This window comes from Lolium rigidum, chromosome 3 (assembly GCF_022539505.1).
Source record: "Lolium rigidum isolate FL_2022 chromosome 3, APGP_CSIRO_Lrig_0.1, whole genome shotgun sequence".
Lineage (NCBI taxonomy): Eukaryota > Viridiplantae > Streptophyta > Magnoliopsida > Poales > Poaceae > Lolium > Lolium rigidum.
In genome coordinates this window covers 120855102-120881348 of record NC_061510.1, presented here as the reverse complement: position 1 = coordinate 120881348, position 26247 = coordinate 120855102, and the positions used below count along the sequence as shown (strand labels likewise).

At 42.0% G+C, this 26247-nt stretch overlaps 1 protein-coding gene across 1 annotated transcript; it reads right to left on the bottom strand.

Annotated features, from left to right (window-relative positions):
- Positions 1–5798: 5798 nt before the first annotated feature.
- LOC124695431 lies at positions 5799–6446 on the bottom strand. The gene is made up of 3 exons (XM_047228284.1): positions 6172–6446; positions 5999–6083; positions 5799–5908 (listed from the first exon to the last, which is right to left on the bottom strand). The coding sequence occupies exons 1-3, from the start codon at positions 6298–6300 to the stop codon at positions 5799–5801; spliced, it is 324 nt and encodes a 107-aa protein (XP_047084240.1). The 5' UTR covers positions 6301–6446.
- Positions 6447–26247: the final 19801 nt, after the last annotated feature.

Genomic DNA, 26247 nt, shown 5'->3' with positions numbered 1-26247 from the left:
ACTGGAAGGGGTTCGGATGATAACCTGAAGGTGGACTTTTTAGGCATAGATGCATGCTGGATAGCGGTCTATGTACTTTGTCGTAATGCCCAATTAAATCTCACACCACTCATCATAACATGTATGTGCATGGTCATGCCCTCTTTATTTGTCAATTACATAACTGTAATTTGTTCACCCAACATGCTATTTATCTTATGGGAGAGACACTACAAGAGGCCCCTCCTACAGCAACACATGTATCTGTATCTAAGTGTACAGATTGGCGTTGCTAACGCATCTACCAACGGATAAAAGTGCGTTGCGTTTTTGCGTGTTGCAAGGGTACAATGCAACGCATATAGATCCGTTGGTAAACCCATGGATAAAGTGTTGCAGAATAACAACAGATTTCAAGCAACCGTTGCATGCGTTGGTAGATAATATAAAAGTATTGAACCGTTATTTAAAAATAAATACAATTTTTACCAAAATATATTAATTTATGGACTACATTGTTTGAGTGGTTTAATCGTTTTTTTCTCAACAAGAGAATACAATTTAGAAGAGGCGTAACACAACACACAAAAATCAAAGAATAATGCATCACATGAAGAAATAATTCATTATATTATTTGAATCACTATCACAATACATAAAAATATTCCGAAGAGTACAAATCTTGATTCAGAATATGACAATCTAACTACTATATACAGATATATATTCCTACTAATAATCTGCCTTTAGATATGTTCCGAGTTTTATATCCAAATATAGCAAGTCGTTGTTGATCTGTTGGTCCTGCAACAAAGAAAAATCTAATTAAGTATGAAAATGGCAACATCTGGAAAGGTATAGTGAATTGAATTACTACTTGCAGAAAACAGGGAACGAGGGTATGGCAACAAAATGATCAATAATTTGGTCCAGTGGTAGCAACTTATTTGGATATGAAATATTTATCAGAAACTCACATGCGAGACTGCTTATTATAAGCATCCGTTTCTCCTTTGTAGTCATTGACATGGGCATATCCTCCGGGTACCCATTATTAGTATACCTGGCTCGGCCCAATATGGAGAAGACCCAATATGGAGAAGGCCCAACAAGGCAACCCGAAGAAGTAGTCGACTAGGACTCTTGTAAAACCCTAGGCTGGTTGCATATATAAAGCTAGTCAGGGCACCCGAAATAAGGGGAGAGAGACAAAATATAGACAACATAGCTCCGCTACGGCGGCACCCTGTAAACACATCCATGATCATATACTGAATTGCTAGCAGCACGTAGTGATCCTCCACCGAGGGGACCCGAAGCTGGGTACGTCGTGTGCCTAATCTCGACCCCGGAAACTCCATCGTCGCTCTCCCGAAACCCTAGTCTACAATACATAGGCATTGCCGAGGTGATCCCTCGTCAATTGGCGCCGTCTGTGGGAATCGCGACGACTGGATTTCGTCATCCGGGCGAGATCCGTCGACTTCAAAATCAACATCATCAACAAGACTAGAAGATCAGAAAAATACAAGATCCAATTCGTCGAGTGATGCAGCCGCTGTGATCGTTCAAAAAAAAAAGGATGCAGATACAGAGTTTGCGTTACAATCCGTCTACTGGTAGCGGTTAGTTCTGTCGCGCCTTGTTGCAAGAATCAACCAAGTCAGCGTCTGGAATTCTAGATTATTCGTGCGCCCGCGCGTGTAGAAGATGGCGCCAGCAAGGATGGGATCCAGATCGGTTGTTGTGGTGTTGTGGCAAGACACGGCCTACGTACACGACAGTATACGCGTGGGAATCCAGCCGTCCCGAAGCGTGAAGATGCTGGACTAATCAATCGAGTACTGCACGTGAGGAAAGAAAAAAGAAGGGTCAATTAAATGTCTAGCTATGTGTGCTAGCTCCTGCCTATTTCTACATATTTCGCAATGCTCGCGGACTCCATCACAGACCCGACAACGTATTTCTGCCGCAAGTCGCCGCTCCGATTTTACCCGACAAATAAGTTATCAGGTGCTATGTTCCTAATTATTTATTACCTGTAAATTTATTTCGCAAATATTACTATTATTTGCGCGCAGATTTTTGCGCCGTAATATAACTGCAGATTGAAGCAAAAAACTTCGATTACTCTATTTGGTCGACCGCACCCTCTGACGCGCACTTGCCGTACTCGGGACTTGCAAGTCATAGACCCGACATTATTAACTAAATATATTCGGGTGCTCACCTGTTGCGGGATCGCTACATCGATTGCATCATCTTCATCGACTACTTCCGGCCAGGCGACGCGTGGCTATAGACTGTGTCTGAGGCACGACTTGGGTCCACATCGGCTTCTCTGCACCCGATAAAAAGCTAAGTTTTCCTCCTCCTCCAAGGTTTAATTATTTATTTACTTTTGCCACACCCGAATAGTTGGGGGCTGCAACATTGTATCATTACAATTAATTCACCCAAACAATTGGGGCTGCGCCTTTACTTCGTTATCACAAATATACTCGGTTACTTGGTGAATTTCTTTTCTTCGGCTTAGTGAAATTATATTCTCCGGCATTGTGAAATTATATTCTCCGGCTCAGTGGAATTATTTTCTCCGGCTCAGTGGAATTATCTTCTTTGGCTCAGTGGATTTATTTTCTTCGGATTATTGGATTGGTTTTCTTTGAGTGATTATTGGTTCACTTATACAATACTACCCGATGCGTTTCCGGGTCAATGGATTCATCTTCTATGGTTATTACTGGAACTATTTTCTTCGGATCAATGGATTCATCCTCTATGATATCAGCGGATTCATCTTCTATGGTTATTACGGGATTCTTCGGGTCAATGGGGTCATCCTCTATGATATCGGCGGATTTATCTTTAATATATGCTCTATATTTAATGGCGTAATCTTCAATATGGATTTATCTCAAATACTTCATCTTCGATTCATCTTCATGAGCTCATATTACATTATGGACAATGGCTTCATCCTAAATGGTTTTACCGTATATGACGCCGCGACTCCATCAATTTCTTTCGATATCATAGCAAACACTCGGGGGCTCGACCATGATTTCGCCTCGGGTCGCAACTGCGACACAACATCTAAGCAATAATCATCATATCACCCCAGCAGCGCTCGGGGGCTCAGCTATTTCTTCATCAACAAATATGGTGGCATTTGCTTTCGCTATTTGGTGTTTTCTACTTCAGCTTGACTTCTTCTCGGCACTCAAAAACTTCATCGCATCGACTCCGTCGTGCCCAATAAGCTAAGTGTTCTTTTTTACGCAAAGTTGATTATCATTTACTTTTGCCGCACCCGATGCTCGGGGGCTGCGCGGCATATATTCACTTTACATATCATCGAATCCGAGCATCTGACACTGCATGCGAAAAAGAGAGTCAAGGAAAAGATAGAAAAAGTTTGTTTATTTGTGCAGGAGATAGCAAATTTCAAAGTATATAAGAGAGAACCCGAAGAAATTGTCTACAGGGAGAGCCCGATGAAATCTTCTTCAGACAGGACCCGACGAAATCAAAAGAGTACCCGACGAAATCTTCTTCAGGGAGGAACCCGACGAAATCAAAAGAGTACCCGACGAATTCTTCTTCAAGGATGAACCCGATGAAATCTTGAGAGAACACGACGAAATTTTCCTGAAGGAGGAACCCGAAGAATTGTCCTCAAAGAGGACCCGAAGAATTGTCCTCAAGGAGGACCCGAAGAAATTTCCTGAGGGAGGAACTCGACGAAATTATCATCAAGAAAAAAAAGAGAGAAAAAAAAGAGGATGGATAAATCTTCGGGTCCATTGACTCGTCATTTGTTCTGAGCAAGAGCATCGGCGATGTGCCTGACGACAATATAGAAGAGCCCAATATATTCGGCTGTCTCATCACGCCCGAGAAAAATATAGAAGAACCCGCAAAATGGGTCATTGCATCAGCCGAACAAGGCACTCGACAATATATTCTCAGAGCGCCAAAGTTGCGATCAATCTCTGAATGCCGCAAAACTTTGCGAAGGTAAGACCCCAGATCCGTTCTGCTGGGCGTGGCATCGCCAAAGACTGTGCTCTGCTACTTTTATCCGTATCAACAGATACGAAGAAAAATCCTAACGGACGCGTTAGGTACCCGATAAATATGACTGGGACTCGATAGAATGGTAAGACCTTAAGCGGCACCTGTCGAAGTTTACACCAGTATCCCGGGATCATGTCCAGGGACGTGATCTTGAAGTAGGTTTTTGCGGATTGCCACTAGAGCAGTTAACTAGTACCTGATCCGTCAGATGAACTAGCCCCAATTACCATTATCCCTGTACAATATAGATATGGATGTCAAATAAAAATAGCAACGGCCTGGAGTCGATAAAAAGAGGGGCTGCGCCAAGTTCTTTATTGACTAGTACAACTTGAGCCTATGCCAGGTGCAAGCACCTGCCCATAGGCTCGGGGGCTACTCTTATCGAGAGTATTGTTTACCCTCCCGATAAGATACAAGAAAGAGGAAAAATTATGGAGTCGATATAAAAGCAAGTTGAGCCTACACCCAAGTGCAAACACTTGGTTGTAGCCTCGGGGGCTACTCCCATCGGGAGCGCTGGTCGCGCGCCCGATAGAAAATAACTTCGACAACATCTACAACAATCAAGGTTTGTAGACTCAACTCGATTCTACGACTCGAGTGGAGCCTACTCCCATCGGGAGCACATGGATTTCATCAAGTCCTCCAGAAATATAGTTAAATTCTTCATCGAGTAGTACAACTTGAGTCTATGCCCAAGTGCAAGCACTTACCCATAGACTCGGGGGCTACTCCCATCGGGAGCGCTGCCGCGCACCCGATAAATTTCAAGAATCGTCGACATCATCTACGCTACACATGATCTACGACATGGACCTCGCCTTGTATTTTCTTCGACTCCGGAGATGGTTATGCTTGGAGTTTCTACGCAAGTCTTCGACTTCCCTATAAACTCGGGGGCTACGACATGGGCATACCCTTCGGGTACCCATTATTAGTATACCCGGCTCGGCCCAATATGGAGAAGACCCAATATGGAGAAGGCCCAACAAGGCAACCCGAAGAAGTAGTCGACTAGGACTCTTGTAAAACCCTAGGCTGGTTGCATATATAAAGCTAGCCAGGGCACCCGAAATAAAGAGGACAACAGATAGACAGAATATAGACAACATAGATCCGCCTATGGCGACACCCTGTAAACATACATATGCTCATATACTGGATTGCTAGCAGCACGTAGGGATCCTCTACCGAGGGGACCCGAAGCTGGGTACGTCGTGTGCCTAATCTCGACCCCGGAATCTCCATCGTCGCTCTCCCGAAACCCTAGTCTACAATACATAGGCATTGCCGAGGTGATCCCTCGTCAGTCATATAACATCTTAAAGATACAAAACAGTGTGGGGCACGAAGAACTGTAATAAGTAAACAAAATTGCAAGTCTCTTCATATATGCCTACTTACGTAGACGATCCATAAGAATGTTGTTCCTCTAGCTTATGTTTAACTGCACTCTCACAATATGCTTATAATTAACTGCTCCAACTCTCAAAAAACAAGATTGAGGTACAAATTTTTCATAACTAGAAAGAATTACCACAACGGACAAGTATTCCTTGATAAACTTCGTAAACTACTACTAACACGTTTATTATCCGCGTAGTATATCATTCGATACGTAGAACATGTGTGTCAGGAATAATAAGCTAGTGTCATACAAAATATTTTAATTTTTCATCAACATATATTCAATATTAAGCAAAGGCAAAACTGAATCAAGATATATCAAATAAGATTTAAGCTGGCCTACTGCAATCAGTCAGCTGTCGAGTATGCTGTGTACCCTTCATCTTCATGGGATCCCTCTTCCGTGAGGATGCAATATCTGTACAACTGCTGACAGTAACTGCAAATACTCCAGGGGTTAGTGACTACTGACGAATGTAAAATTAACAAACATATTTTTTAGAAGGAAGTAGCAGAGAAGGCTGCTCACCAGACGTGAAGTGCCTGGTCGTTCTCGAGGCATCATACAGCCATACATGCAGGAATGGGCAAGGATACGTATAAATCCTAGAAAACTGGTGAAGAACAGAACACGTGTCAAATAAGGGAAAAGGAGAGAGGAATCTCATAAGGGAAATCAGAAATTGTGTGTGGAACCTGAACCTTTGCCGCTCGCGTGACCCTGTGCGGCTGTGCTCCAACTCGCCGGTGCGGCTCTTCGAGAAAACCCTGCATCATGGAATAGCCGCGGATCAATCTTTGCTGCAGGAGCCAATCTGCCAGGGATCGCATGGTATGTTAGTATTTGAACCGGCCCTTGAAGAAGTCATGTTCCTCATCCTAACGCGATGAGTGGGAGATGCCAGCATGAGCAGCATCGCCGGCGAGGAAATGGGCGAGCGGCACCTTGGGGAGAAAAGTGAGGCGGCTAGGTTTGAGAGAGAGGACTGCGGTTGCAGGTTGTTCCATCGTGGCCGCATCCGATGGGGTGATGGGTAGATGAATACCTAAGGAGCATAATGGGCTGGGCTCGTTAATTTTTCGTTCTATGCAAGCTGTATATGGAGTTATGGTCAACGGAAGTAAATTGCAACACATAGGTCTGTATCTATGAAAAAAATTACAACGAATATTTGGATCGTTGCTAAGTATGCATAGCTATAGTAGGATTCTTCTTGTAGTGCTAGTGAACTGTGGACCCCGGTCCATTCTTTTACATCGAATACAATCTACTGCAATACTCGTTCTACTGTTTTTTGCAAACATCATCATCCACACTATACATCTAATCCTTTGTTACAGCAAGCCGGTGAGATTGACAACCTCACTGTCACGTTGGGGCAAAGTAATTTGGTTGTGTTGTGCAGGTTCCACGTTGGCGCCGGAATCCCTGGTGTTGCGCCGCACTATACTTCGCCGCCATCAACCTTCAACGTGCTTCTTGGCTCCTACTGGTTCGATAAACCTTGGTTTCTTACTGAGGGAAAACTTACCGCTGTACGCGTCACACCTTCCTCTTGGGGTTCCCAACGGACGCGTGCTGTACGCGTATCAAGCACTTTTTCTGGCGCCATTGCCGGGGACGTGAAGGAAAATTACACCACAGAGATTTCTAACTCCCACGTTAACTGCACGCCAGCAACACTTTTTCGGGCGCCGTTGCCGGGGAGATCAAGTCACGCTGCAAGGGGAGTCTTCACTTCCAATCTTTTTATTTTGTTTTTGTCTTGCTTTACTTTTATTTACTACTTTGTTTGCTGCACTAAAACAAAATACAAAAAAATAGTTGTTAGCTTTACTTTATTTACTGTCTTGTTTGCCATATTAAAAAAAATACAAAAAATTAGTTACTTGCATTTACTTTACTTATTTCATCATGTTTCCTCCTAAATTTATTCTTAAAGATGTACCGGTAGGCCAAGGGTCTATCCTTGGAAAAGATAATATAGAAGATTTTTTCACTCATATCAGTACGGTTGAAAATTTTGAAGATAGACACTTGGTAGAACTTGCTTCTACTTATGAAATTGCTGTTGCTTCTTTAGTACACGCGTTAGAAGCTAGATTTGTTAATCTTAATCCCGTGATTCAACATATGTTCCTTACACTCAGTGATATGGAAGAAGGAGAAAAGAAAGATTTTGTATTAGAAACCCTTCTTAAAGAATTTGGTGGTGTAGCAAGAGAAGCTAGAAAAATCTTTGCTAAATATAATATGCTTGGCTCTTATACCAACTTTGCTAGTACCCTTGAAAAGATGGAAAAAGATAGACAAAAGTACACTAATCAAGTTAATTATGAGGGGGATATTAAAACATCAATACCTTGAAAGCTCTTAGGAATGTGCGAGGCACTAGAAAATAACTATGCTTGGCTTGTCCCTGAAAATTTGTTTGATGAGAATAGCAAGCCTAAGACTAACGAAAAGGGAGCCTTTGAAACTTACATAGATAAGATACAATGCATAGTTGAGAAAACTCCAAACCCCGCTGTTGATGCATCATCTCTTGATAATACTTGATACACACTTTCTGCGCCTAGCTGAAAGGCGTTAAAGAAAAGCGCTTATGGGAGACAACCCATGATTTTACTTCTGCACTTTTATTTTATATTTGAGTCTTGGAAGTTGTTACTACTGTAGCAACCTCTCCTTATCTTAATTTTGTTGCATTGTTGTGCCAAGTAAAGTCTTTGATAGTAAGGTTGATACTAGATTTGGATTACTGCGCAGAAACAGATTTCTTGCTGTCACGAATTTGAGCAGTAGTCTCTATAGGTAACTCAGAAAAATCTTCCAATTTATGTGAGTAATCCTCAGATATGTACGCAACTTTCATTCAATTTGAGCATTTTCATTTGAGCAAGTCTGGTGCACCTAAAAAATTCGTCTTTACGGACTGTTCTGTTTTGACAGATTCTGCATTTTATTTCGCATTGCCTGTTTTGCTATGCTTGATGGATTTCTTTATTCCATTAACTTTCAGTAGCTTTGTGCAATGTCCAGAAGTGTTAAGAATGATTATGTCACCTCTGAACATGTGAATTTTGATTATGCACTAACCCTCTAATGAGTTGTTTTGAGTTTGGTGTGGAGGAAGTTTTCAAGGATCAAGAGAGGAGGATGATACAATATGATCAAGGAGAGTGAAAGCTCTAAGCTTGGGGATGCCCCGGTGGTTCATCCCTGCATATTTCAAGAAGACTCAAGCATCTAATCTTGGGGATGCCCAAGGCATCCCCTTCTTCATCGACAACATTATCAGGTTCCTCTAGTGAAACTATATTTTTATTCCATCACATGTTATGTGCTTTGCTTGGAGCATTTGTATGTTTTTTATTTTGTTTTATTTGAATAAAGTTGGATCCTAGCATTCATTGTGTAGGAGGGAGACACGCTTCGCTGTTGCATATGGACAAATATGTCCTTAGCTTTACTCATAGTGTTCATGGCGAAGGTTGAACTGCTTCGTTAATTGTTATATGGTTGGAAACGGGAAATGCTACATGTGGTAATTGGTAGAATATCTTGAATAATTTGATACTTGGCAAATTATTGTGCTCATAAGGATCATGTTTAAGCTCTTGCATCATATACTTTGCGCCTATTAGTGAAGAAATACATAGAGCTAGCTAAAATTTGGTTTGCATAATTGGTCTCTCTAAGGTCTAGATATTTTCTAGTAAGGGTTTGAACAACAAGGAAGACGGTGTAGAGTCTTATAATGCTTGCAATATGTCTTTTATGTGAGTTTTGCTGTACCGGTTCATACTTGTGTTTGTTTCAAATAACCTTGCTAGCCTAAGCCTTGTATTGAGAGGGAATACTTCTCGTGCATCCAAATCCTTGAGCCAAACACTATGCCATTTGTGTCCACCATACCTACCTACTACATGGTATTTCTCCGCCATTCCAAAGTAAATTGATTGAGTGCTACCTTTAAACTTCTATTCTTTGTCTTTGCAATATATAGCTCATGGGACAAATAGCCTAAAAACTATTGTGGTATTGAATATGTACTTATGTATCTTATTTCTTATTAAGTTGCTTGTTGAGCGATAACCATGTTCCTGGGGACGCCATCAACTATCTTTGTTGAATATCATGTGAGTTGCTATGCATGTTCGTCTTGTCTGAAGTAAGGGTGATTTATCATGAGTTGAATGGTTTGAGTATGCATATTGTTAGAGAAGAACATTGGGCCGCAAACTAAAGCCATGATCCATGGTGGAAGTTTCAGTTTTGGACAACTATCCTCAATCTCTTATGAGAATATTATTTGTTGTTGAATGCTTATGCATTAAAGAGGAGTCCATTATCTGTTGTCTATGTTGTCCCGGTATGGATGTCTAAGTTGAGAATAATCAAAAGCGAGAAATTCAATGCGAGCTTTCTCCTTAGACCTTTGTACAGGCGGCATAGAGGTGCCCCTTTGTGATACTTGGTTAAAACATATGTATTGCGATGATAATCCATGAAAATCCGAGCTAATTAGGACAAGGTGCGGGCACTATTGGTAATCTATGCATGAGGCTTGCAACTTGTAGGATATAATTTACATAATGCATATGCTTTATTACTACCGTTGACAAAATTGTTTCTTGTTATCAAAATAAAAGCTCTAGCACAAATATAGCAATCAATGCTTCCCTCTGCGAAGGGCCTTTCTTCTACTTTCATGTTGAGTCAGTTTACCTATTTCCTTCTGTCTTAGAAGCAAACACTTGTGTTAACTGTGCATTGATTCCTACATACTTGCTTATTGCACTTATTATATTACTTTATGTTGACAATATCCATGAGGTATACATGTTACAAGTTGAAAGCAACCGCTGAAACTTAATCTTCCTTTGTGTTGCTTCAATGCCTTTACTTTGAATTTATTGCTTTATGAGTTAACTCTTATGCAAGACTTATTGATGCTTGTCTTGAAAGTACTATTCATGAAAAGTCTTTGCTATATGATTCAATTGTTTACTCATTGTCTTTACCATTGCTTCGAATCGCTGCATTCATTACATGTGCTTACAATAGTATTGATCAAGATTATGATAGCATGTCACTTCAGAAATTATCTTTGTTATCATTTACCTACTCGGGACGAGTAGGAACTAAGCTTGGGGATGCTGATACGTCTCCAACGTATCGATAATTTCTTATGTTCCATGCTACTTTATTGATGATATACACATGTTTTATACATACTTTATGTTATATTTATGCATTTTCCGACACTAACCTATTAACAAGATGCCGAAGAGCCGATTCTGTCGTTTTCTGCTGTTTTTGGTTTCAGAAATCCTAGTAAGGAAATATTCTCGGAATTGGACGAAATCAACGCCCAGGGGCTTATTTTTTCACGAAGCTTCCAGAACACCGAAATGGAAACGAAGTGGGGCAACGAGCCGCCACCACACTAGGGCGGCGCGACCCAAGGGGGGCCCGCGCGGCCCTAGCCTGTGGCCCCCTCGTCAGCCCTCCGACTCCGCCCTTCCGCCTACTTAAAGTCTTCGTCGCGAATACCCCAATACCGAGAGCCACGATACGGAAAACCTTCCAGAGACGCCGCCGCAGCCAATCCCATCTCGGGGGATTCAGGAGATCGCCTCCGGCACCCTGCCGGAGAGGGGAATCATCTCCCGGAGGACTCTTCACCGCCATGGTCGCCTCCGGAGTGATGTGTGAGTAGTTCACCCATGGACTATGGGTCCATAGCAGTAGCTAGATGGCCGTCTTCTCCTCATTGTGCTATCATTGTCGATCTTGTGAGCTGCCTAACTTGATCAAGATCATCTATTTGTAATGCTACATGTTGCGTTGTTGGGATCCGATGAATAATGAATGCTATGTTATGTTGATTATCAATCTATCATCTATGTGTTGTTTATGATCTTGCATGCTCTCCGTTATTAGTAGAGGCTCTGGCCAAGTCGTTACTTGTAACTCCAAGAGGGAGTATTTATGCTCGATAGTGGGTTCATGCCTCCATTAAATCTGGGACAGAAAGGTCTAAGGTTGTGGATGTGCTGTTGCCACTAGGGATAAAACATCAATGCTATGTCTAAGGATGTATTTGTTGATTACATTACGCACCATACTTAATGCAATTGTCTGTTGTTTGCAACTTAATACTTGAAGGGGTTCGGATGATAACCTGAAGGTGGACTTTTTAGGCATAGATGCATGCTGGATAGCGGTCTATGTACTTTGTCGTAATGTCCAATTAAATCTCACACTACTCATCATAACATGTATGTGCATGGTCATACCCTCTTTATTTGTCGATTGCCCAACTGTAATTTTGTTCACTCAACATGCTATTTATCTTATGGGAGAGACACCACTAGTGAACTGTGGACCCCGGTCCATTCTTTTACATCGAATACAATCTACTGCAATACTCATTCTACTGTTTTCTGCAAACATCATCATCCACACTATACATCTAATCATTTGTTACAGCAAGTGATACGTCCAAAACGTATCTATAATTTTTGATTGTTTCATGTTAATATTATGCCTTTGGCACTTGTTTTTGTATTAATTTTAAAATTTATTTGGACTAACCTATTAATAGTTGCAAAAGTGCACAATGTTCTTGTTTTACACTTTGATGTGTAGGAATTATCAAGAATACAAGAGGAAACCTTGTTGGAGTCGAATTGGAACTTTGCTGAAATCTGTCCCATAACTGTTTTCGGAGATTGTCTGTTTGACCCTCAAAGATGACCTCCAACGGAGTTGGGCCTGAAGAGGAAGTTGTAGATAATTTTCTGCTGAACGTTCTGGAGTTAAATTCAGCCCAATCAGAGTTCGGACGTGGCCTGTAGGCCCGTTTTGGTGGAACCCTAAAAGGGGTGACGGAAATCCGAGAAACTATATAAAGGGAGGAAACCTAACTCGTGGAGGATACCTCCACCCACGAATTTCAGCCACCAAAAGCCACGTTTTTGCCTTCCTCATGGATCCCATCTCCATGGGGGAGGGCTCCCTTGAAGCCATGAAGGAGAGAGGCTAAGGGGCGGCGCTCCCCAACATTGCCGGCGGCGGGGAAAGGAGTTCCCCGCGCCGCCAGCGCCGCCCTGCGCCACCGCGCTGCCCTCTCCGACGTCTTCACCGCCATCTCCATCACCATCTCCTCCTTGTATTCAGTGGTTCATCCTCTCATAAACCTCTGTACCATCCTATGTAAACATGGTGTTTGATGCTATAATATTCATCCTATCATCTATGTCATGTTTATGTAGTATATTTGTCTTTGGATTGCTTTGTTGAATGTCTATGGTTCATTAGAGTTGTATGTTGATATGGTACTGTCCTTTGGTGTCCATTATACTTGTGCGCGCATGGATCAACACCATAGGGTTAGTAGTATGTGCAAAGGAAGGGGGTAGTCCTGCTGGAGTGACGAAACCTCGAGGGCTCAAACCGGTTAGTTGCATGTATGGGAGTAAGAGGACCATAAACTTAAGGCTATGGTTGGGGAAACCTTAATGCATTGTTAGTATTTACGGATGTTTGCTAACAATCCAATCATATAGTACTTGTAATCCCAAGTAGTGGAACGCTTGTATATTTGGCCTCTCCCACATTGAAAACTACATCAAATACAATGAACTAAATGTCTTCACTAATTAATCTTGGACAAAGCCACCACAATTACCACCACTTTTCCACACTCATGGTACTGTTAGTATATGGTTACTTAGTGTACTTTATTGCTGCAACACTAACATTTACTTTCATGTATTTATTATCTTGCAAAGCTATCTCTCATACCTGTATTGCTACCGTAGTTTTATTTCCCAGATAATGCAAACGTTTAGTGCGCGTAGAGTTGTATCAGTGGTTGATAGAACTTGAGAGAATACTTATCCTACCTTTAGCTCCTCGTTGGATTCGACACTCTTACTTATCGAAAAGGCTACACACGATCCCCTATATTTGTGGGACATCAAGACCTTTTCTGGCGCCGTTGCCGGGGAGGAAAGGTAAAAGGCACTCACACTCTGGTCCCAGGCAACTAAGCTATTTTCTGGCGCTGTTGTAAGTGCTCGAAGCTATTTCCTTTAGATTCTGCAATTGCATCTTTGTGTTTCTTGTTAAACACTAGTAAGGCATAATGGAAAACAAATGTGAGCTTTTTAATCTATTTCCTGAGTTAAGGCATAAATGGTGTGTTACAAAAATTAAAAAACCTATGGAACCTTATTTGCATGCTAGTAGCAATGATATTAGTATGAACGCTTGATACGTCTCCGACGTATCGATAATTTCTTATGTTCCATGCCACATTATTGATGATATCTACATGTTTTATGCATACTTTATGTCATATTTATGCATTTTCTGGAACTAACCTATTAACAAGATGCCGAAGAGCCGATTCTTGTTTTTTCTGCTGTTTTTGGTTTCAGAAATCCTAGTAAGGAAATATTCTCGGAATTGGATGAAATCAACGCCCAGGGGCCTATTTTCACACGAAGCTTCCAGAAGACCGGAGAGTCAACGAAGTGGGGCCACGAGGTGGCCAGGAGGTAGGGTGGTGCGGCCCCACCCTTGGCCGCGCCGACCTGTCTCCTGGGCCCCTCGTGACGCCCCCTGACCTGCCCTTCCGCCTACAAATAGCCTTTGTCGCGAAACCCCCAGTACCGAGAGCCACGATACGGAAAACCTTCCAGAGACGCCGCCGCCGCCGCCAATCCCATCTCGGGGGATTCAGGATATCGCCTCCGGCACCCTGCCGGAGAGGGGAATCATCTCCCGGAGGACTCTACGCCGCCATGGTTGCCTCCGGAGTGATGAGTGAGTAGTTCACCCCTGGACTATGGGTCCATAGCAGTAGCTAGATGGTTGTCTTCTCCTCATTATGCTTCATTGTCGGATCTTGTGAGCTGCCTAACATGATCAAGATCATCTATCTATAATGCTATATGTTGTGTTTGTTGGGATCCGATGGATAGAGAATACTATGTTATGTTGATTATCAATTTATATCTATGTGTTGTTTATGATCTTGCATGCTCTCCATTATTAGTAGAGGCTCGGCCAAGTTTTTGCTAGTAACTCCAAGAGGGGTATTTATGCTCGATAGTGGGTTCATGTCTCAGTGAATGCGGGGAGTGACGAGAAACCTCTAAGGTTATGGATGTCTTTGTTGCCACTAGGGATAAAACATTGATGCTATGTCAGAGGATGTAGTTATTGATTACATTACGCGCAATACTTAATGCAATTGTCCATTGTTAGCAACTTAATGCTGGAAGGGGTTCGGATGATAACCTGAAGGTGGACTTTTTAGGCATAGATGCATCTTTGGATAGCGGTCTATGTACTTTGTCGTAATGCCCAATTAAATCTCACTATACTCATCATAATATGTATGTGCATGGTCATGCCCTCTCTATTTGTCAATTGCCCAAGCTGTAATTTGTTCACCCAACATGATGTTTATCTTATGGGAGAGACACCTCTAGTGAGCTGTGGACCCCGGTCCAATTCTCTATCTTGAAATACAATCTACTTGCAATTATTCTACTTGTTTTCGCAAACAATCATCTTCCACACTATACATCTAATCCTTTGTTACAGCAAGCCGGTGAGATTGACAACCTCGCTGTTTCGTTGGGGCAAAGTACTTTGGTTGTGTTGTGCGGGTTCCACGTTGGCGCGGAATCCCTGGTGTTGCGCCGCACTACATCTCGCCGCCATCAACCTTCACGTGCTTCTTGACTCCCTCTGGTTCGATAAACCTTGGTTTCTTGCGAGGGAAACTTGCCGCTGTACGCACCACACCTTCCTCTTGGGGTTCCCAACGGACGCGTGTCGAACGGAAAGACAATACGTCAACCACGCGCATCAAGCAAATTTACGGCGCCGTTGCGGGGAGATCAAGACACGCTGCAAGGGGAGTCTCCACATCGCAATCTCTTTACTTTGTTTTTGTCTTGCTTTATTTTATTTACTACTTTGTTTGCTGCACTAAATCAAAACACAAAAAAAATTAGTTGCTAGTTTTACTTTATTTGCTATCTTGTTTGCAATATCAAAAACACAAAAAATTAGTTACTTATATTTGCTTTACTTATTTCAACATGTTTCCTTTTAATTTTACCGTAAAAGACATGCCGGTAGGACGTGGGTCTATAATTGGGAGAAATAATATAGAAGAATTTTTCAATCATGTTAGTACCGTTGAAGATTTTGAGGATAGACACTTGGTAGAACTTGCTCCTACTTATGAAATTGCTGCTGCTGCTTTAGTTCACATGTTGGAAACTAAATTTGTTAATCTCAATCCTATAATCCAACACATGTTTCTTACACTCGGTGATATGGAAGAAGGGAAAAGAAAGATTTTGTTTTAGAAACCCTTCTTAGAGAATTTGGTGGTATAGCAAGAGAGGCTAGAAAGGTCTTTATTAAATACAAGATGCTTGGTTCTTATACCAATTTTGTTAGTCTCCTTGAAAAGATGGACATGGAGAGAATAAGGTACACTAATAATATTAATGATGGTGGGGAGATCAAAGCACCAATACCATGTAAGCTCCTAGCGATGAATGACGCACTAGAAAATAACTATGCTTGGCTTGTTCCTGAAAATTTGTTTGATGAGAGTAGCAAGCCCAAGACTAATGAAAAGGGAGCCGCTAAAACTTATGTATCCAACATACTATGCATGGTTGATAAAACTCCAAACCCCGCTGTAGATGCACCATCTCTTGATAATACTTGATACACACTTTACGCGCCTAGCCGAAAGGCGTTAAGAAAAGCGCTTATGGGAGACAACCCATGTTTTTACTACAGTAATTTTGTTTTATATTTGAGTCTTGGAAGTTGTTTACTACTGTAGCAACCTCTCCTTATCTTAGTTTTGTGCTTTGTTGTGCCAAGTAAAGTCGTTGATAGTAAGGTTCATACTAGATTTGGCTTACTGCGCAGAAACAGATTTCTTTGCTGTCACGAATCTGGGCAAAATTCTCTGTAGGTAACTCAGAAAATTATGCCAATTTACGTGAGTGATTCTCAGATATGTACGCAACTTTCATTCAATTTGAGAATTTTCATTTGAGCAAGTCTGGTGCCTCAATAAAATTCGTCATTACGAACTGTTCTGTTTTGACAGATTCTGCCTTTTATTTCGCATTGCCTGTTTTGTTATGCTTGATGGATATTTCTATTCCATTGACTTTCAGTAGCTTTGTGCAATGTCCAGAAGTGTTAAGAATGATTATGTCACCTCTGAACATGTATATTTTGATTGTGCACTAACTCTCTAATGAGTTGTTTTGAGTTTGGTGTGGAGGAAGTTTTCAAGGATCAAGAGAGGGAGATGATACAACATGATCAAGGAGAGTAAAAGCTCTAAGCTTGGGGATGCCCCGGTGGTTCACCCCTGCATATATCAAGAAGACTCAAGCGTCTAAGCTTGGGGATGCCCAAGGCATCCCCTTCTTCATCGACAACATTATCAGGTTCCTCCCATGAAACTATATTTTTATTCCATCACATCTTATGTGCTTTCTTTGGGAACGTCGGTTTGTTTTTGTTTATTTTTTTTTGTTTGAATAAAATGGATCCTAGCATTCTTTGTGTGGGAGAGAGACACGCTCCGCTGTTTCATATGGATAAATATGTCCCTAGGCTTTACTCATAGTATTCATGGCGAAGTTTCTTCTTCGTTAAATTGTTATATGGTTGGAATTGAAAAATGATACATGTAGTAATTGCTATAATGTCTTGGATAATGTGATACTTGGCAATTGTTGTGCTCTTGTTTAAGCTCTTGCATCATATACTTTGCACATATTAATGAAGAAATACATAGAGCATGCTAAAATTTGGTTTGCATATTTGGTCTCTCTAAGGTCTAGATAATTTCTAGTATTGAGTTTGAACAACAAGGAAGACGGTGTAGAGTCTTATAATATTTACAATATGTCTTTTATGTGAGTTTTGCTGCACCGGTTCATCCTTGTGTTTGTTTCAAATAAACCTTGCTAGCCTAAACCTTGTATCGAGAGGGAATACTTCTCATGCATCCAAAATACTTGAGCCAACCACTATGCCATTTGTGTCCACCATACCTACCTACTACATGGTATTTCTCCGCCATTCCAAAGTAAATTGCTTGAGTGCTACCTTTAAATTTCTATCCTCTACCTTTTACAATATATAGCTCATGGGACAAATAGCCTAAAAGCTATTGTGGTATTGAATATGTACTTATGCACTTTATCTCTTATTAAGTTGCTTGTTGTGCGATAATCATGTTCCTGGGGACGCCATCAACTACTCTTTGTTGAATATCATGTGAGTTGCTATGCATGTTCGTCTTGTCTGAAGTAAGGGAGATTTACCACCTAATGGTTAGAGCATGCATTTTGTTAGAGAAGAACATTGGGCCGCTAACTAAAGCCATGATCCATGGTGGAAGTTTCAGTTTTGGACATATATCCTCAATCTCATATGAGAAAATTAATTGTTGCTACATGCTTATGCATTAAGAGGAGTCCATTATCTGTTGTCTATGTTATCCCGGTATGGATGTCTAAGTTGAGAATAATCAATAGCGAGAAATCCAATGCGAGCTTTCTCCTTAGACCTTTGTACATGCGGCATAGAGGTACCCCTTTGTGACACTTGGTTAAAACATGTGCATTGCGATAATCCCGGTAATCCAAGCTAATTAGGACAAGGTGCGGGCACTATTAGTATACTATGCATGAGGCTTGCAACTTGTAAGATATAATTTACATAACACATATGCTTTATTACTACCGTTGACAAAATTGTTTCTTGTTTTCAAAATCAAAGCTCTAGCACAAATATAGCAATCGATGCTTTCCTCTTTGAAGGACCATTCTTTTACTTTTATGTTGAGTCAGTTCACCTATCTCTCTCCACCTCAAGAAGCAAACACTTGTGTGAACTGTGCATTGATTCCTACATACTTGCATATTTGTCAACACCCGGATTTTTAAGTCCAGGTGCCTATTATGCCATTCATCGCAATCCCAGGAATATTGTTTTTGCGAGACATAATAGATTAATATCACAACACATCATTCATTACAACGCATAATTGTCTTACAACAAGGGATCACATGATCCGAGTCTCATTACAATAGTAGATGATCTATTGATCAATTACAAGACACATAGCGGAAGCGAGTAGCGTAGTAGTAGTCCATCTATTCCACGAGCAACTGTTGACGTCGAGAGTGATCCTAGTTGTCGTAGACGTCCTGCTTGTCCTTCTTCCGGGTTACGGTACTCCTCTTCATAGTCCGGCCATTTGAATAGCCGGGGACAAAGCCATGAGTACTTTAAAGTACTCGCAAACTAATACTAAGGTAAACACTATCAACTATAGTAAGGGGTTCTAAGCTCTAGTTTCCTTTGCATAAAGCCGGTTTTATTTCATAAACACTTTAATAATCAAAAACCTTCATTTGCTCGACTAACTCAAGTGGGAACATTAGTGTCATTCCCACAACTCAGTTGTGATTCAAAGTCAAAGTCACCTTTCAATTCAAATCACAAGTCACCATTCACCCTTTTCAAGTTCAAAAATCACCCTTCACATGTCACCTTTTTGAAAAAAAAGTCGATGACGGAACGAGTATGGCCTTTCCAACCGTCCATAACCGTGGACGCGGCTATTCGAATAGATCTACACTCTGCGAGAGGTCGTACACTTGTGCCACAACATTTGCAATAATCCGTCGGGGTTAAGCGGCCACTGATTTACCACACTCCGTGTGCGGACTACCAACCATAACCTTTCACTTACATATCCTAGTATAGGCATCTCTCCCCATGAGCTTGGCCTCCCGGTGAAGACAAACGGTCAGCACTGGGAACCGCACGGGGCTTGGGCCGGACATTCACCTCATATTCACGTCATATCACATCATTTCATCTTTGGTTGGAGGCAGCCCTTGGCATAACCCCGATGACGCTTGTTTAGAGGGAACCCATACTAAGATACATAAACTTCTAGTTAAGCCCTACCCATATCAGGTATTGTGGGGGTACTTGCAAAATTGGAATGGTATCGCATCCAAACCCAACCATCGAGTTTTTGGTAAAATTCACCAAGTCATTTACAAGTCATAGTCACCTTCAAAATCTTTCAATAGAATGACTCATCATTCCAAGGTTTTCAAAGTCATTTCATTTCACAAGTTCCCATCTAGAGTAGTCCATTTTATTTGTTAGCACTAGCAACTAGTCATGAGGGGTGCTATCCAACTTCCATTGCTCTAGGCTAAATTTGATACTCTTGTAGTATTCTATCTCTAGACCAAAGTTAACTATAAAAGCAAGTTATAAATAATCAAAAACAAAAGCTTGTAAAGTAAAAGCTGGGAAATAGGATTATAAGCATAAAGTAAAAAGTAATGGTGCCTTGCTCTTGTGGAGCTTTGCACTTGGGTAGTCTTGCAAGAATATTTGCTGGCCATAATATGGTTTGCAAGGATGTTAGCTTGCCTTGAGTGGTGTACTGATCAAAGTGGTCTTCTTCTCCTTCTTCTTGGTAGAAAACCTCCTCCTCTTGATAGTCCCCGGTACTAGCGTCTAAAATACGAATACGAGGATACAATCACCAAACAATTCATTGGCTATTCCAAACATCCCATATATTCACACAAACTATTCTATGCACACAATTAATACGATTTGGTGCATTGGTGGTATTGCTTTGAGGAAGAATAATTTCCTCTCATTTTATATGTAAATGATAGTTTCCATATAGTTCTCGAGGAATAATTTCCTCTCATTGAATCTTCTTTAAGATTTAATTTCTCAAATCATCACACATGAATTTATGTTGACCTAAGTCAACCATTCATCATCATCATTTGAGAAAATGATTTAAATGAGGTAGAGATACCTCATACCATTTAATAAGGCCTATTATGATTTAAAATCTCCAAGTATTTCATGTGAGAGTATTTGACCAGGGGTTCAAACTTCATATGAAAGTACTTGGGACAAGATTTAAATGAAGTGAAACACCTCATATAATTTACACAAGTAAACTAGTATTACTCTTTATTACAAGTGGGTAAAGGTGTGGTTTTCTTATTTAGGAAAAATAGTTTCCTCCCATACTACATAAGGGGTTACTTTTAATTACTTAGAGAAATAAATTTCCTCTCATTATCTTATTAAGATTTAAATTCTCTCATGAACAATATATGACCTAGGTTGACCAACGTCAACCTCTTCATACTTATCATTGGAGAAATGATTTAAATGAGGTGAACACCTCATACAATTTAATACTAACATAGTAAAGATTTAATATCATCAAATAATTCACTATGAGAGTTAATAGACCATGGTCTCTACCTCATGTAGAATTATTTGAGACAAAGATTTAAATGAGACCAAAGCATCTCATATGATTTAATAAGTAGTTTTGAACAATTCAAAACTACTATGAAAGGTTTAATATTTTCAAACAAGAACCTATGGGTCATTAATACATGTGTCATCAGCTCTCATTGAATCACTTGGATTAATGATTTAAATGAGGTGCTACACCTCATACAATTTAAATACCATTTTTGAAAAAGTTTAAATGAGCTAGAAATGGCCAGATAGCCATTAATTGAGTTTAGCCCATGATCATATGAAACAACTATAGTATTGTATTACATAATAAATTAGACAACATCAAATGTGATTTTTGAGAGGTGGAACCACCTCAAAATAGTTTATGGTTGATTTTTAAGATTTATTTGAAGTTTGAAAAGTTACTGATTTGTTATTTTTACTATTCAAATTCTATAACATATTTTGATTTGAATCCAGTGTGGTTGGCTGGGGCCTTTCGTGAGCTTTCTAAATATATAAAATTTATCAAAAATGACCGAGCAGATTTGAAATGATTAAAGATTTGGCAAAGCATGTGAGAGCAAAAACACAGAAAATAAATAAACGAAGTTTGAATTTAAACGGAGGGCGGGAAAGAAGTGGGCCGGCCCAGCATGCTGCCCGGGCCGTGCTGCATGGCGCATGCACGTGGCCGACGCGCGGGGCGCACAGACCGTTGGATCGAGATCGGACGGAGCTGGTTCGTCGTGTACCTCGCGATTCTGCAACCTTGCGGGGGCTCTAACTTTTGCCTCGGAGCTCGGATTACGGCGGGGTTGGGTGCGTTGGAAAGCTCTTGTCAAGGGCTACAACTTTGGTGTAGGTCTCGAGGGCTATGGTGACAAAAATCTGGGCGGCTTTTGGTGGTGGCCGCCGGCGAGCTTTGGCGCCGTGGAGAGGTAAGGAGGGGAGAGGAGCGGTGCTAGGAGGGAGGGGAGGATGCTGTGGGATGGTGTGGTGAAGTCCAGAGGTGCGGGGGGGTTTATATAGCGGCTGGAGGAGCGGGGCGCGACGGGACCGGCATGGTGGCGACGTCACGGTGCACGGCGGGCATGGGCTTCTCCGGCACTGCTGCTGCGTCAGTCGGTGAGCTCATGGGTAGGTGATGACGCGTGCGTAGTGGCGCGGTTGATGGCGTAGTGTGCAGGGCGCACCGGGTCAATGCCGACGTCGGCGTCCTCTCGGGGCGTCGCGTCATGGCGTCGTCCAGGGGCGCGCAAGGGCCAACGGTCGTGTCTGGCAGTGGTGCGGGACCAAGAGGAAGCTGGTGGCGCGGGGTGACGCGGTGGAACGCGGTGTGCACGCGGGAACGGGGTCGTGTCCACGGGTGGTGATCGGGGGACGTGACACGGGTAGTGGTGGTCGACCTCGTGCTCTCCCCGTCCAATGTTCATGTCCGGTAGGTGTAGGAGGTCTATGTCAAGCGTGGTGACATGGTGAGAGAGAGAGAGAAAGAGAGGGAGCAAGTGGTGGCATGGTGGTGACTAGGGTGGCCGGCATGTGTGTCATTGGGTGTGTGTGATGCATCAAGTCGTCGAGCATCACGTACGGCACGTTCGGAGGGGTGAGTGGAGGGGCCGGGACATGGTCTTGCATGCTTGAAATAGACTAGAGAGGGAGGTGACATGGGTGTGTGTCATGAGGGCGGCATGGTGGCGTTCGGGCAAAGCTGGTCCAAGGCAAGTGGTGGCTCTGGTGTCTGCAGGGTAGGGAGGGTCTCCGGATGTGCGGGGGTGGCCGGGGTTGGACCAAGTCCAACCAAAAATTGCGGCATGGGCACAATTAGAGGTGCTTGCCCACAAGGTGTTTGTATAAATGCCCGAAAGAGAAAAAGTTTCAAATTTTGGAAATTCCCTTGGTGGATCTCATACATATAATATTTGAAGTAGATTGGTGGTGGTGGTGGTCATTTTGGTGAAGGTTTGCAAGAATTCAAAAAGTGGCTCATCTTCTCTTTAATTCAAAGTCTCCACTTGGCAAATCTCTACTGGTCAACCTGGTCAACTTCAGCAGGGATGGTCAACATGGAAGTTGTTGACCTTGACATGGTCTTGGATGACATGATCATAGTTGACCAAGTTTGGTTGAAGAAAAGTCAAATGCAGGGGTGTAAAGTAGGGAAGATTTTATAAATGGATCATATGACCATTATCACATGTATGTGAGTTTTGAATTTTCCTTTGATTTGATTCTTGTTTCTTTGATGCAAATGTGTTTGTTTATCATATATAAGTATTCTACAAGCAAGAGATCAAGCAATGGTGGCCTTGGTTGAAGATTTGCAAAGTTTGGCTCTATGTGTATTTGAGTAAAAATGGGATTTTCTCACTATGTGATTTCTCTCCATTTGTTTTGACTTTTGTTGACTCTAAAGTGATTCCTAATAGTTTAGAAACATTTTCAAACCATTGAATCCATTTCAAAAGGTCTTGATCAAAGATTTGCAAAATTGGCCATAACACATAAGAGGTGATGTGTTGAAATTTATTATTTTTGTAAATTGCTCACCATGCTTTACTTGGGCATGGGTTAGGGTCAATTTGGTGTTATATTAGGTTTGGAGAAGGTCTCACACCATTTGGTCAAGGTAGAAGTGCATAGGTCAAGATTTGGGGGAAAAGGCTATGTGTCACCTATGCCTCTATGCATATGTGGCATTTGATTTTTGGATTTGAGTGTTCTTGGCCCAATTGATGTTGTTAAGTGTTGAAATGGTATATAGGAGTGATCCAACCATTCACAACAAGTCCTAGGGTCAAGATCCTCAAATTCTCAAATTTGCACTTTTCTCACATATGCCTCTATGGCATTTTTAGTTTCTTTTTATTTTCTTTGGAAACCACTTGGATTTGGTTTGGTAGGTACTAGGTAAGGTGTATGAAGGTTTTCTAAACCTCTAAGCAAAGTAGCAAAGCTTAGGGTAAAGTTTTATAAAAATAGCCATAGGCACATATGCCTTCTTCTTATTTAAATTCTTTTTATTTCATTTTAACTAGTAGTGGTGAAAAGAGGGGTGAGGTCTAGGGTTTAGTGGGGTTCACCATGGTTCACCACCATTTAGCATAATTAATAAAGGTAGGGTTCAAGATTTACCTATTGGGGGTTATATGCCCTCATAGGTCTTTTATTTTATTTTGGGTTTCTCAAAAATAGATCCAAAAGATTTTTGGAGAAGATTAGGGTTAAGGTTTTTCTTATTTGATTTCTTTCTCTTTTGTTTTATTGGGTTGGTGATCTTCACTTGATCACTTTGGGGTTTTAGGGTTTAGCACATAAGCATAAACACACTCATCATGGCAAAACACAAGATTTGAACAAGATCTATATGTATCAATCTCATTTTAATAAAAGTTTTTGTTGGTTCCAAAATTTGGAACTAGGGAAATTCATTTTGTTTGTTTTGTAATTTTTGGGTTGTTACAAACCCTTCCCCCTTAAACAAATCTCGTCCCGAGATTTTAAGAAAAGTTAGGTTCCTAAGAGAGATTGAGTATTTTCTTAATAGGAGGACATACTTGGCATGGTACAGGGTGCTTCTCGAGCTTCGGTGGCGGTCATGTGGTAGAGACGGCCGTTGTTGTTGTTCGGTTCCTTCTCCGGCAAAGCGACGCTGTTGCTGAGCAGGTGCAGCGGTATTGGCGGCAATCCTGGCAAGCTTTTTGGGGCACTCATTGGAGAAGTGACCCACAACTCCACATTCATAGCAGTTGACGGTGGACTTGTCTTTGGGGTTGTTGTTGTTTCCATTGTTGTTGCTGTTGTTGGGGCGGTTGTTGTTGTTGTTGTTGTTCCCTCCGGGCTTCGGGGGTCCTCCGTTGTGGTTGGTGTAGTTGGGGCGATAATTCTGGGCAGGGGGCTTGTTGTATCTTGGGGTGAATCCTCCAGAGGAGTTGTTGCGGTACTTCGGTTATGGTGGGGTCCACTGCGGTTCATCATTCTGCGCTTGCGGTTCTCGCTGGCTCGATGCGGCTTTCCTTCCATGCGTATGGGCTGAGTCCACGAGGGCTTCTAAGTCGGCGAACGGAATGTTTACTAACACCGTACGCATCTCGTCGTGCGGTCCGTTCGGAAATCTTTCCTTTCTCTTCTCATTGGTGTCGGTCTCATCCGAGGCGTGCCTTGACGAGTGAGAAACCTGTCGCGGTATTCCACCACGGACATTCTTCCTTGCTTGAGTTCACGGAACTCGTCTCTCATCTTCTTGATCAATCCTTGGGGCACATGGTATTTGCTAAACTTTAGCTTGAAGTCTTCCCAGGTCATCATCTGTCCTGCATTCATGGCTCGGGCGCTGGTCCACCAAGCTCTGGCTGGTCCTGCCAGATAATGGGTGGCAAACAGCACTTTCTCTGCGGCTTCAACTTGCGCAACTTCGAGGTTGTTCTCCATGGTCTGGAGCCAGTCATCGGCATCGAGGGCTCTTCGGTCTTGTTGAATACCGGAGGGTTGGTGTTCGGAAGTTCTTTAGCTTTGATCCTGGGTGATCATGATGGCCTTGATTGTTCCGAGCTATACAGTTGCAGTGCCGCAAGGTTGGCTTGGCGTTCAGCTCTTTCGACTTCTCGGTCTGCCATCATTGTCTGCAGCAGTTGCATCATCGCGTCGTTGGTGCGATTGGGAGGGGCCATCTGAACATTGAAGTAGATGATAAGATAAGAGGGAAATTTCTATGGTTTGTTTTGTTTAATTTTTTAAAAGTTCACAAATTGAAATTTTGAGTAGTGTTGCGGGGGTAAAAACCAACAACACTTTTTCATTCATACCAAGCATCACATATTACAATTCTAACACACCGTTGGTTTGAAGAACCATTCATCGTTCTACGATACAAGGGGGATCCTGATACAACTCACACCTACTTAAGTGCTTAAATGATACTACTCTTCCGAGTGGATTCTTCTTCTTTACGGGTGAGATGCTTGGCGAGAGGCGAGGGCGTTGTCCAAATCTCTGCGGGTTTTGTACTGCCTGAAGTCCTGAGGTGCTTCATAGGGGTTCATCTTGGGTTGTGGTGGGGGCATGGTCATCGGTCTTCCCAAGGAGTCATGTCTTGGGTAGTAGATGAAGCGAGTGTTCTTGATTTTGTCCTCATTTTGTCCACACAGACGGGAAATTGCTTCTTGCATAGCTTTGTCTAGTCCTTCCTTCCAAGTGTTTCCCGTTACAGAAAACCATATGGTTTCCCATACCGGGGCATCAAGCTTCCTTCGGAGATCAGTAGAAACGTCCCACTGAGGTGGTTCTCCTAACTGAGCCTTGAGGGGTATTCCGAAGAACTCGGGATACGGATGTCCTAGATAGTCCACTAGTTGCTTCAACTCCTTTTCGAAACCTTTGTCGTCTCCGGA

Excerpts from the sequence above, each read along its gene's own strand:
- LOC124695431 (XM_047228284.1), bottom strand. The coding sequence starts at position 6,300 with ATGCGATCCCTGGCAGATTGGCTCCTGCAGCAAAGATTGATCCGCGGC. Across the intron at positions 6,084-6,171 it reads GGGTCACGCGAGCGGCAAAG|TTTTCTAGGATTTATACGTA; the intron begins GTTCAGGTTCCA and ends GTTCTTCACCAG. Across the intron at positions 5,909-5,998 it reads GACCAGGCACTTCACGTCTG|TTACTGTCAGCAGTTGTACA; the intron begins GTGAGCAGCCTT and ends GAGTATTTGCAG.